Source organism: Homarus americanus, unplaced genomic scaffold (assembly GCF_018991925.1).
Source record: "Homarus americanus isolate GMGI-L3 unplaced genomic scaffold, GMGI_Hamer_2.0 scaffold32583, whole genome shotgun sequence".
Taxonomy (NCBI): Eukaryota; Metazoa; Arthropoda; class Malacostraca; order Decapoda; family Nephropidae; genus Homarus; species Homarus americanus.
This window is the reverse complement of record NW_024713129.1, coordinates 28,633,705-28,646,537: the sequence shown is the minus strand read 5'-3', so window position 1 is coordinate 28,646,537 and position 12,833 is coordinate 28,633,705. Positions and strand designations below refer to the sequence as shown.

General features: G+C 41.6%; 1 protein-coding gene across 1 annotated transcript in view; it reads left to right on the top strand.

The window, feature by feature from the left end:
* LOC121870621 overlaps window positions 1-12,833 on the top strand; it is a 73,739-nt gene that overhangs the window by 33,782 nt on the left and 27,124 nt on the right. Inside the window, exon 6 of the mRNA XM_042372474.1 lies at window positions 7,926-8,053. Coding sequence (XP_042228408.1) covers window positions 7,926-8,053 — 128 coding nt within the window. The remainder of the gene's footprint in view (window positions 1-7,925; window positions 8,054-12,833) is intronic.

Sequence of the window (12,833 nt, the reverse complement as noted above, 5' to 3'; positions counted from 1 at the left end):
AGAGAGAGAGAGAAAAGGGGGGGGGGTCAAAACTAAGAGACGGTTAGGTTTACAACTTTACCTGTAGGCATTACCTGGAACACCTTACGAGAAAAGTTAGTTGGATTTAATAAGGTGATGTAGAGGGCTGCCGTAAAGCCTAGACGGAGGAGGAAGGGAGGGAGGGGGAAGAACACCTGGCTCGGGCTCCCGTGTTTACAAGGTAAATATTAAGGTGTCTTTATTTAGCTCGTGGAGGCCCCTGGGGGTGTAGGGTGCCTGTCTCTCGCAGTAACACGCGGTGGTGGTGGTATTGGGAGGTTGTAACGGTGGTGATAGTGGTGGTAGGGAGGTCGTGATGATGATGGGAGGTAGTGATGATGGTGGTATTGGTGGTGGTGGTAGTAGTAGTTGTAGTAATAATATTAATATTATTATTATTATTATTATTATTAGTAGTAGTAGTAGTAGTAGTAGTCCTGGATGAGATGTAGACTGTCCTTCTCTCTCCTTAGGTCGGCTTTGCTCTGCCTTAGAGGAACGAGAGCATCGGCCCAAAGCCGACACAGTTGCAGATATTGACTATGAGGCTACAGTCACTGAATGCCGCATAGATCTGCAGCTCAACTAACTCAACACAGCTAGGATAGCTACTCATGTACTGTATTAGAATATTTAATTTTAAGGTAATAAAATGGCAGCGAAGCTGTGGCTATAGGGGGAGGATAGAGGCCAAATAAACAAAAAGGTAGTAGTAGTGGTGGTAGTGAGGTGGTGGTGGTACTAGTGGTGATAGCGAAGGAGTGTACCCGAAACGGTCTCTACATGCACCTCGGCCCCTCCACCACCACCCTCCACCCAAGGTGTCCTTCTCTGCCACACTCACACCCTCCTCTCTCCCTGCCACCCTCCCACCACCACCTCCCTGTCACCCTCCTCTACCACTACTACACACATTCAGTATACACACACACACACACACACACACACGTATGCATTTTTAAATCCTGCAGAAGCCATGGTCCCTGGTCTGCGTCAGGTCTGGTGCCCGTGTACGCGTTTGCCACTCTCTTGTTACTCCCCAAAGTCGACCCAGGGCTTTCTGGTATAATTTGTCGCGTGTTACAAATTCCTTCAGTAAAATAAACAGGGGGGGGGGGGCGTGGATGCAGTCATTGGATATACAACAAAATAAAATCTTATTTGTTAAGATATCAGTGGTTCTGTAGTGAGGTAGGAACAGACACAGAGGACAGGTGAATAAGAGACAAGTAAACCTCTGACGTGGTTATACACACAAGTATGGGCTCAAATCGTGGTTAAAATATTTTGGCTTTTTTATCATTTCGTCTCCAGATATTAGCGTTAAATCACAAGAAAGTTTATACACGTAGTTTAAAACATCAGTAAACCTTATGACACTTAATAAAGACATCAGTAGCCTTATGACATCTAATAAACGTATTATAAGATAGCGACCAAATGAGGCAGGAGGTGGACTTGTTTTATACGGAGCCAATAACCAAGAATCCTCCCAATGACTCACTTCATGAATGTCTCAGCACAACCCGAGCTCCTGGCTGCAGATGTCTGAATCATGACTCACAAGACCTACACCCGCGTGGCTTTCCTCCTAAAATGTTTTATCCGATATAAAATGTCTTGTGGTTTGCGATATTTTTTGTGTATTAGTTTATAACGTAATATAACACTTTTAGTTTGGTCGACATCTAATTCATTTGGATCACACACCCCAAGAGATGATCAAACATCCTATAGCTACCTGACGGGTTTAGGTTAGGTTAGTTTAGATAAGGTTAAGTTAGGTTAGATTAGGTTATGTTAGGTTAGTTAAGGTTGGGTTAGGTTGGGTTGGGCTGGGCTGGGCTAAGTTAATTAAAGTTAGGTTGGGTTGGGTTTGGCTGGGTTGGGTTAGGTTAGGTTTGTTAAGGTTAAGTTAGGTTAGGGTAGTTAACTTTAAGGTGAAATAAGCTAGGGTACATATCTTCATGTGATCCGTTCATTCAGTATCCTCAACTTCGGCAACACGATATTTATATATATTTCTGTTAACTGTTATTGGTGGTGGTGTTGACGTACGCTGAGCTCGGCTTTTTGTGGTTCGGCTCTGTGGAATAATTCATCCCTCCGTCTCGTCCCGCAAAACGGCGATTCCATGTTTAGTCTCGCTGGTAAACCGAGGTACTGGCTCTTCGGCAGCTCGTATGAGTAATGTTAAAGGGAAAGATAAATGAAGTTAAGGGTAAGCACTTCAAAATAGGTGTAAGAAGTCGAATTACAGAAAACTGTCCGAGAAGTGATAAGAGAAAGAATTGAGGAAAGAGCTCGTTAAACAGTAGGTCATACACTCACCTCTGAGGGAACAGGTAAACCATGGTGGTAAGTCTACTGCCCTTCGTAGGACAAACTGTTCCCTGTTCTTCACGTAATCCAACACAAAGCTGAAAAAAACAAACAATATTTATACTATTATGAAAGAAGTTTACAATCCATCAGCTTAAACGCAACTGAACAAAGCTTTAACGTAATCAGCTTAAAAGACAGCTGAATGAATATACAAGTGGTCAGTACAGTGACAAATGATTGGAGCATTAACGTAATCAGCTTAAAGATAAGGGAACAAATAATCCACTTAATCAGCTTAAAGATAACTAAATAAAAAAGGCTTAATTTTAATCAGCTTATTGATACTTAAATAAAATATACAACTACAAGTAGTCAGCATAGTAGTAGGCAGCTATCAAACAGGAAGGTACTACCGCCTGGGAAGATATTGGAAGCATAATGTGTTGTCTAATGGTAGACCCTGCTGCCATATGGCATCACAAATATTGTGACCAAGTCCCAGGTTGCTGATCTGACTTTCTGCCTCCTTTACACACACTTGTAGGGTCTCACCTGTTGCTCTTACTTTGACAACACAACATACATAAATCGTTTCTCACAATTATCATTATTTTTTTATTTGAGGTTCTTTATTATTATTAATTTTATTAATATTATTATTATTATTATATTATATTATATTTTGATTTAATATTTTTTCAAATTGTTTATTAATATTTATTAATTATAATTATTATATCATTATATTATTATTATTATTATTATTATTATTATTATTTTTTTATTTGAGGTTCTTTATTATTATTAATTTTATTAATATTATTATTATTATTATATTATATTATATTTTGATTTAATATTTTTTCAAATTGTTTATTAATATTTATTAATTATAATTATTATATCATTATATTATTATTATTATTATTATTATTATTATTATTAATATTATATTTTTTGTCCCTAGGCCCTAATGTGGGTCATTGACCTGTGCCCCGGTGGGCGAATCCCGTAAAAAAATTATATATATATATACTTCATTTTTAGTCCATATAACATGCGGACTTTGAACATATAATCAACAACCTCACCAGCCTGGACTCGAACCCTCGACATACTGCGTGGGACCGGGGAAAGTTACCGACCATGCCACAAGAGTACTAAAAGCAGTTCTAGACTATGTTATATTTCACACAAAGCCTGTTCATCGGGCATTTTACCAAATCTCGCTGGTATGAAACACGAGGTACCATATATACTTAATTTTTTTAATCCATATAACACGCAGACCTTGAACATATAATCAACGACCTCACCAGGCAGGACTCAAACCCTCGACCTACTGCGTGGGACCAGGGAACGTTACCCAACCATGCCACAAAAGCACTAAAAGCAGTTCTAGACTTTGGTATATTTTACACAAAGCCTGTTCATCGAACTCGATGAACAGGCTTTGTGTACTCACCCCTGAAGATGTGAATTACACGAAAGCGCTTGGGAACTTCGTGTTTTCTTCTTTCCTTGTGGTTATCAGCATATATATATATATACACATATATATATATATATATATATATATATATATATATATATATATATATATATATATATATATATATATATATATATATATATATATATATTATATATATATATATATATATATATATATATATATATATATATATATATATATAAACGAACATTTCACAAATTCACCTTAATACTCACTGAAAATAATCACAATAGTAATCACCGTAAAAACAATTTAAAAAATACCCAGATACTCTAAGCAGTAAAAAATAACAAAAGACAAATGAATAAATGGCAAAAGAATGCAAAAACAAAAGACTTGGAGACACTATTGTAACAATAATGGAGGAAATAACAAATAGTAGTGGAGGGTGTTTCTATATCAAGCTGAACTAATTGTATTGCCAGGGTAATCAAATGTAGACAAAACGTAAATATTTCGTATTTTCTTGTTTATATTAATTTGTCTCTTTGTATGTCTATCTCCCCCCTCTCTTTTACGGGTCTTCTTTTTGTTTCTCTCGCTTACTCATATTTTCACTTATTCCCGTTTACCGTAGTCTCGACCAGACTGAGTGCAACTTTGGTAAATGGTGTGGAAAACTTCCTGTAACATAAATATTAAGAGATGAATAATATTTTTTACAACGACATAGAGAGAGAGAGAGAGAGAGTCAACTGAGTGGACTCATGTAGGGAACAGAGATGGTTGCCTGAGAGGGAGGATGAGAGAAGAAAATAACTGTCACGGCACAGAGGAGTAAATGTCAGAACAGAGTAGAATAATGAGTCATATGGATCAAGTGTGACCCGAGAAAAACATGTAGCGGAGGAAGCAGTGGCGTGGACGGGGGGTGGAAGTAACAAAGGCTGGGGAGGAATATAGGAAAATAACGACGCTAATAAAGATAATATATCACTGGGTAGTTAACAAAAATGTAACAGTATTGTCAAGGAGATTATTATTAGTGTGTAAAAACAAAAACTTGACCGTGAACTTCATAAGATATCAATTATAGAGGAAGTAGTTTAAGAGAAAATCGGTGTCTGGCTGAGTGAATTGAAGGCGTTCAGGTTTCAATATTTGCTGAACACTTTGACTGACGATCGAGGAATCTTTCTCAGCGTTCGGAAAAGGTCAAGCTGTGATTTATAGCCTTGGGGGGACAGTGGGGAGGGGTGATAAAAGAATAGAATCTGATCCTACACGAGTGATAGAACCTCTTGCATGTATAGGACCGAACCTCTTCTTCTATACCTTAAGGGTGTGAAATACGGCCAAACAGGTGGCAAAAACGTCGGGATAAAGGTCGTGTGGGATTGAATTTGTATTACATTCTACGGCAGACAGTGAGAACAATGACGATGTGAAACTGAGATACTACACCATGTAAAGAGGAGAGGCTGATTGAGAGGTGAGAAAGAGACGTAATAAGGTATGAGATGATACGTGAGACAGGGATGAGTAAAAGAGAGGGTACGATCGATGATAAAGGTGATAGATGAAGAGGATGGCTTAATGTATTGAGTATGGGACTATGTGTAGGTAAGAACAATAATTATTATAATGGAAGGGAAAAAAGACCACGGATGAAACTGCTAACTATTCTGTTCATATAATAACAGATAACCGAACCTAACCCAGTGACCTTAGGTTAGGTTAGGTTAAGTTGCGTTGAGTTGGATTGGGTTAGGTTGGGTTGGGTCACGGTAAATTAGGCTAGGTTAGGATAGATTAAGCTAGATAAGGTAGGTTTGTTTGGTTCCTACCCTCTGCTTAAAACAATGGCATTAGCGTGGTGGTGGCGCGGGGGAGGGCAGTGTCGGACACAGGAACACGGTGTCTGCCACAGAGATACACAAACGCAAACCCCAGATTAAAACTTTTTCCAGCAGTTTTTTTAACCTTTCAAGTAATAACTTTGAGAACACTGCAGCGGCTTTCCCCAGCAAAATATCTTATTCTAGGACACACACTTAAGAAGGGCTCTTACCAGCTGGAGTGCCACCTAGGTAAATAGTGTCGAGAATTCCAGTAACAAAAGCATTAAGAGATCACCTCTTTTTCACAACGGAAGACTATCAGACTCAAGTACACTCGGAAACCATATTCTCTAGCCCACCTGGGTCGGTGCTGGAGGTTTGTACAGTGTCCTTTCTGGACGGGGGCCCACTCTAACTATCACGAGGCAACACACGCACGAACACACACAGTCAAAATACTGCTGTATAGATGACAATATGTATAAATATTATATATGGCAAATTATACTCTGCATTATCTTCATTATATATGAACACGAAGAAAAATTACCATAGGTTGTAGTTACGAAAGTATGAATGGAAATAAACACTTCCAAACCACCCAGTGAGTCCCCACAACGTTTACAGCGCTTGTGTGTGTGTGTGCCAGACCACGATGCTTCCACCACACCCCATCATTCGCGTAACTATATGAAAAATCGTGTTTAATTTAACTACATATTTCAAAAATCTTAAATATAAAAGGCAAAACGGTTATTATGGTTTTATGAAGAGATATTGAAAGTGAGTTCCATATGAGCAATACAGTACAGCGCAACTAATACTATACCTTCAATACATAAGGAGGCAATAATGTACTCTAGGCCAGAGAGGGACAACTAATTTATATTAATATGAAATTTACGAGGAGAAGGAGGAGAGGGAGGAGGAGGGACAGGAGGAGGAGGAGGAAGAGGAGGAGGAAAAGGAGGAGGAGGAGGAGGAGGAAAAGGAGGAGGAGGAGGAGGAGGAAAAGGAGGAGGAAAAGGAGGAGGAGGAAAACTTATGTAAGTGATATTTCTTGACCCCATAAACTTTCCCCTTCAAAGACCTCCTCCTTCCATCCCACTCCCCAGCCCCCTCCCGGTCCGCCAGTCCATCCTACCCTTCAATAACCTCTACCCCGAAGTCCCCCAACCTCTCCCCCACCTACTTCTCCCTACCTTCTCACCAACAATTCCACAAATCCAAGTTGAAATATCTCATCAGATATTATGGATGGACGTCTCTAGAAATATACACAGCGAACTAATCTCAAGAGTCCTGGAAAACGACGAAGAAATCTCATTGAAAAGTTTGTGTGATGCGGGTTGGTGTGTGGGGGGAAGGGAAGAGAGGTGTAGGGGAAGTGGTGCAGGGGGAGAGGGGGGGAAACGTCGACCAATATCGAGAGCCACAAGTGGGTGAGAGTGGCCACCTCTATTCGACATCTCGAGGACTTTTTTTACGAAGAGGAGAGAAGCAATCTCACTGTTATGCCTCCTAAGCCTCGTTTACCAAGGATGTCATCTACAGCCGTCTACTTTTACCAGTTGACATCAACACCACCAACACTAGCAGCTGACACTACCACCACCAGCCGACAACACTACCACAGCTGACAACACCACCACCACCAATTGACAATATTATGACTCTTGACATCATCAACACCACCACTAACTGGCTACACCACCAGCTGACACCACCACCAGCTGACAACAACCACCAGCTGACACCACCACCAGCTGACACCACCACCACCAGCTGACACCACCACCACCAGCTGACACCACCACCACCATCTGACACCACCACCAGCTGACACCACCGCCAACTGACAACCAGATGCCAACACTACCACAAGCTGATAACATTATTACTAACTGACATCACCACCACTAGCTGACGCCACCACAAGCTGACAATACCACCACCTCCACCAGCAGCTGACACCACCACCAACAGTCGACACCACCAGCAGACCTTCTCACTCAGGGAGGCGAAGGAAAAAGTATCCCAGGCAGTAAAATCGCCAGTGAAATTTGTCTAGAGTGTAACACACAATTATTATATCCCTTCTCAGTGCTTTACTGTGTGAGGCGCTGTACCAAATGTGTCCTTCATTTGAGACATAATTCTGATTTTTATTTCTCTTCCCTCCTTGTTCACCGCCACTGCTGCCACTGTTGCTGATCTGCACGCCCACGCCAACGCTACCTCACATTCATCTACTTGCACCTGCATCTGCCACGCCCACTCAGTGCCTCGAGCATGGGTACTGAACGCCCCCGAGATCTTCGTGCATCGCGGGTCGCCCATCAACCTGACGTGTGTGGTGACCCATGGCACGGAAAGGCCCGTCTTCATCTACTGGTACCATAACGAAAAGGTAAGACCTGCCCTCCATCCCAACCTCTGCCTGCTTACCTACCTATATAGCTCTGTCTGCCTACCTACTAACCTACCTACATAGCTCTGTCTACCTACCTACCTACCTACCTATATAGCTTTACCTACCTACCTACCTATATAGCTTTGTCTACCTACCTACCTACCTATATAGCTTTGTCTACCTACCTACCTACCTATATAGCTTTGTCTACCTACCTACCTACCTATATAGCTTTGTCTACCTACCTACCTACCTATCTACCAGCTTCTCTAAGTACCTGTCGCACCCTGATCTAGTTTAAACGTGTCATGTATATAGGTCAAGACAAGGCTCTCACGATCAAGTAATTAATACCACCAAGTTAGTTTCTAAGCACTGTGTATAATATAAAGGCGATGTTCTCAACTTACTGTATGTCATGATTAGTGTACGTATACACGTAAGTCCTGGTTAGACTCTAGATATATGTATTGGTCGTGATTAGCAACTGCGGTATTCACACACACACACACACACACACACACACACACACACACACACACACACACACACACACACACACACACACACACACACACACACACACACACACACACACACACACACACACACACACACACACACACACACACACACACACACACACACACACACACACGTCATTGCTCAAAATACATTCGTATTCAGGATTCAAAGTGCTTATTCCGGAATTTCTGGGGAGACTCAAGACAACAAGTTTCACACACACACACACTTAAGTCGAGGCTGATCGTCCAACTTGTTATCTCAGATGTAGGTCATATTGGGCAGCAAGTAAATAATGGACAAGTTTGGAATACACACATGTTCTTGTTAGGCGCCAGACTGAGTTACGGTGAGTCTTGGAACACATACTGTACATGTTTCTTAGCTCAGGGTTATATTCGTGACCTAAAAGGAAGATCCCGGTTACGCACCTGTAATAATTAACAATGTAAATATTAGACTTGTTTTTATTTACAATAAATATCGGAAATGGTCAAAGTAAATGGTGGGTGTGGATACCGCTCCCTCTATTGACTGTAGGTACAGTACAACAAGGTATATCAGTGTAGGTATAACAAGGAACACCTATATTGCTAATTATTGCAGGAGCACGGTTTTTATCTTCCTATATTATTGTGTTATAAAACACTTGTCGTCAACAGTTAAAACTAAAGAATAAAACATTTATCTGATTTGGGGAAAATTTGATTACCTTAGGATTCGCCCACACCTTTATCACCTTAAAGTTAACTACACCAACATAACCAAACTAAACTAAAGAAACACAACATAACATAATCTAATCTAACTTAACCTGACATAGCATGAAATACAAAACCCATTCCAACTTAACCTAACATAATCTAATCTGACTCATAAACACAGGTACTCTTTAAATGTTTAATCTGTAGTTTAAATAAACTGGGGAAATAATCCTCAGGTGATCCAAAGGTTTGTACTCTCAAAGTAATCCAAACGCAGCCAAAACCATAGTATTACATCACTGTTAAATGGGAGGTCTTTACAATGTTGTTCGGGTAAAGATGCGTCCACACGTGCGTACATTTTGTCGCCAACATGTAGTCAACAAGAGAAAACACCGAACCAGTGCACGCGGCCGCACCCTACAGAATCAGAACCCTGGGTCTCATTTCATCTTGTCGATCAAATGTTAGCGACAAAATGTTCGCACGTGTGGACCAAGACATGAGACCTCGTAATGTGTTAGTAACCAAGACAGCTAATAGGTAGTTGGTAATGCAGCAACCAAACAGGGAGGTACTACCGCCTGGGAAGATATTGGAAGCATAATGTGTTGTCTAATGGTAGACCCTGCTGCCATATGGCATCACGAAAATTGTGACCAAGTCCCAGTTGCTGATCTGACTTTCTGCCTCATTTAAAAAAATGTTTCTCTTACTTTGACAACACAACATACATGCTGTATATCGTTTCTCACTCTTGATATATTTTTTCGTTATTGTATTTATTATTATTATTATTATTATTATTATTATTAATATTATTAATATTATTATTATTAATATTATTATTATTATTATTATTATTATTATTATTATTATTATTATTATTAATATTATTATCATTATTATTATTATTATTATTATTATTATTATTATTATTATTTTTATTATTATTATATTTTCGCCCCAGGCCCTGATGTGGGTCAATGCCCTGTGCCCGGTGGGCCAATCCCATAAAAAAAAAAAAAATTACTTAACTCTCTATAACACACCTGTTCTTCTACTCACCTAGCTACAAAATATTAATAAGATGTATTTTCATTCTGCCAGTTTATCTATCAATCTATCATGGTGCATGGTGTGACTGTGTGGTGCATGGTGTGTTGTGTGGTGCATGGTGTGACTGTGTGTGGTGCATGTGGTGTGACTGTGTGGTGCATGGTGTGACTGTGTGGTGCATGGTGTGACTGTGTGGTGCATGGTGTGACTGTGTGTTGCATGGTGTGACTGTGTGGTGCATGGTGTGACTGTGCGGTGCATGGTGTGACTGTGCGGTGCATGGTGTGATTGTGTGGTGCATGATATGATTGTGTGGTGCATGGTGTGATAGTGTGGTGCATGGTGTGATAGTGTGGTGCATGGTGTGACTGTGTGGTGCATGGTGTAGTTGTGTGGTGCATGGTGTGATTGTGTGGTGCATGGTGTGATTGTGCGGTGCATGGTGATTGTGCGGTGCATGGTGTGACTGTGCGGTGCATGGTAAGACTGTGTGGTGCATGGTGTGACTGTGCGGTGCATGATGTGACTGTGCGGTGCATGGTGTGACTGTGATACATGGTGTGATTGTGTGGTGCATGGTGAGTGTGTGGTGCATGGTGTGACTGAGTGGTGCATGGTGTGATTGTGCGGTGCATGGTGTGATTGTGCGGTGCATGGTGTGACTGTGCGGTGCATGATGTGACAGGGCGTGCATGGTGTGACTTGTGTTATATGGTGTGATTGTGTGGTGCATGGTGTGAGTGTGTGGTGCATGGTGTGACTAGTGGTGCATGGTGTGACTGTGTGGTACATGGTGTGACTGTGGTGCATGGTGTGACTGTGTGGTACATGGTGTGACTGTGTGGTGCAGGGTGTGACTGTGCGGTGCATGGTGTGACTGAGTGGTACATGGTGTGACTGTGTGGTGCATGGTATGACTGTGCAGTGCATGGTGTGACTGTGCAGTGCATGGTGTGGATTGTGTGGTGCATGATATGATTGTGTGGTGCATGGTGTGATAGTGTGGTGCATGGTGTGACTGTCTGGTGCATGGTGTGACTGTGTGGTGCATGGTGTGACTGTGTGGTGCATGGTTTGACTGTGTGGTGCATGGTTTGACTGTGTGGTGCATGGTGTGATTGTGGTGCATGGTGTGACTGTGTGGTGCATGGTGTGACTGTGTGGTGCATGGTGTGACTGTGTGGTGCATGGTGTGACTGTGTGGTGCATGGTGTGATTGTGTGGTGCATGGTGTGATTGTGTGGTGCATGGTGTGATTGTGCGGTGCATGGTGTGATTGTGCAGGTGCATGGTGTGACTGTGCGGTGCATGGTAAGACTGTGTGGTGCATGGTGTGACTGTGCGGTGCATGATGTGACTGCGGTGCATGGTGTGACTGTGATACATGGTGTGATTGTGTGGTGCATGGTGTGAGTGTGTGGTGCATGGTGTGACTGAGTGGTGCATGGTGTGATTGTGCGGTGCATGGTGTGATTGTGCGGTGCATGGTGTGATGTGCGGTGCATGATGTGACTGTGCGGTGCATGGTGTGACTGTGGTACATGGTGTGATTGTGTGGTGCATGGTGTGAGTGTGTGGTGCATGGTTTGACTGTGGTGCATGGTGTGATTGTGGTGCATGGTGTGATTGTGTGGTGCATGGTGTGACTGTGTGGTGCATGGTGTGACTGTGTGGTGCATGGTGTGACTGTGTGGTGCATGGTGTGACTGTGTGGTGCATCGTGTGACCGTGTGGTGCATCGTGTGACCGTGTGGTGCATCGTGTGACCGTGTGGTGCATCCTGTGACCGTGTGGTGCATCTTGTGACCGTGTGGTGCATCGTTTGACCGTGTGGTGCATCGTGTGACCGTGTGGTGCATCGTGTGACCGTGTGGTGCATCGTGTGACCGTGAGGTGCACCGTGTGACCGTTTGGTGCATCGTATGACTGTCACTTAATATTTTACTCTCAAACTCTTGCTGTTATTTTAGCCTGAGTGAGTTATGAACCGCCCTGAGTCTGTGAGTTTGCAAATAAATATAATTAATTAAAATATAATATAAATACTTATTTTTACAATTAATTATACGAGGGAGAGAATAGATTAGCTTCATGGTGACATATTTAGTAAAGAAACCCAATGGAGTTTGATTATGAAAAGAGATATAAATTGTGGTTTATATTAAGTGACTATATTACTTAGTTTACCGAGTCTCGTCGTGTTATTACGAATATTTATATAACACAGAAGAGAGTATAGTGTATGGGGTGGGTCTGTCTGTCTGTCTGTCTGTCTGTCTGTCTGTGTGTCCATGTGTAATCCTTCCTGCACTCCTAACGGGATGAAGATTCAACAGTTTTACACCACACCCAGAAACAGAAAAACACACAAAAAATAACAAAACAACATGAGCTCAAAAACACCATAAACGGACAAAAACAGGGAGACATAATGCTAAAACTAATAATATTCAGCACATGTTTGGGGAATTGTTGTTGTGTTTAACTCC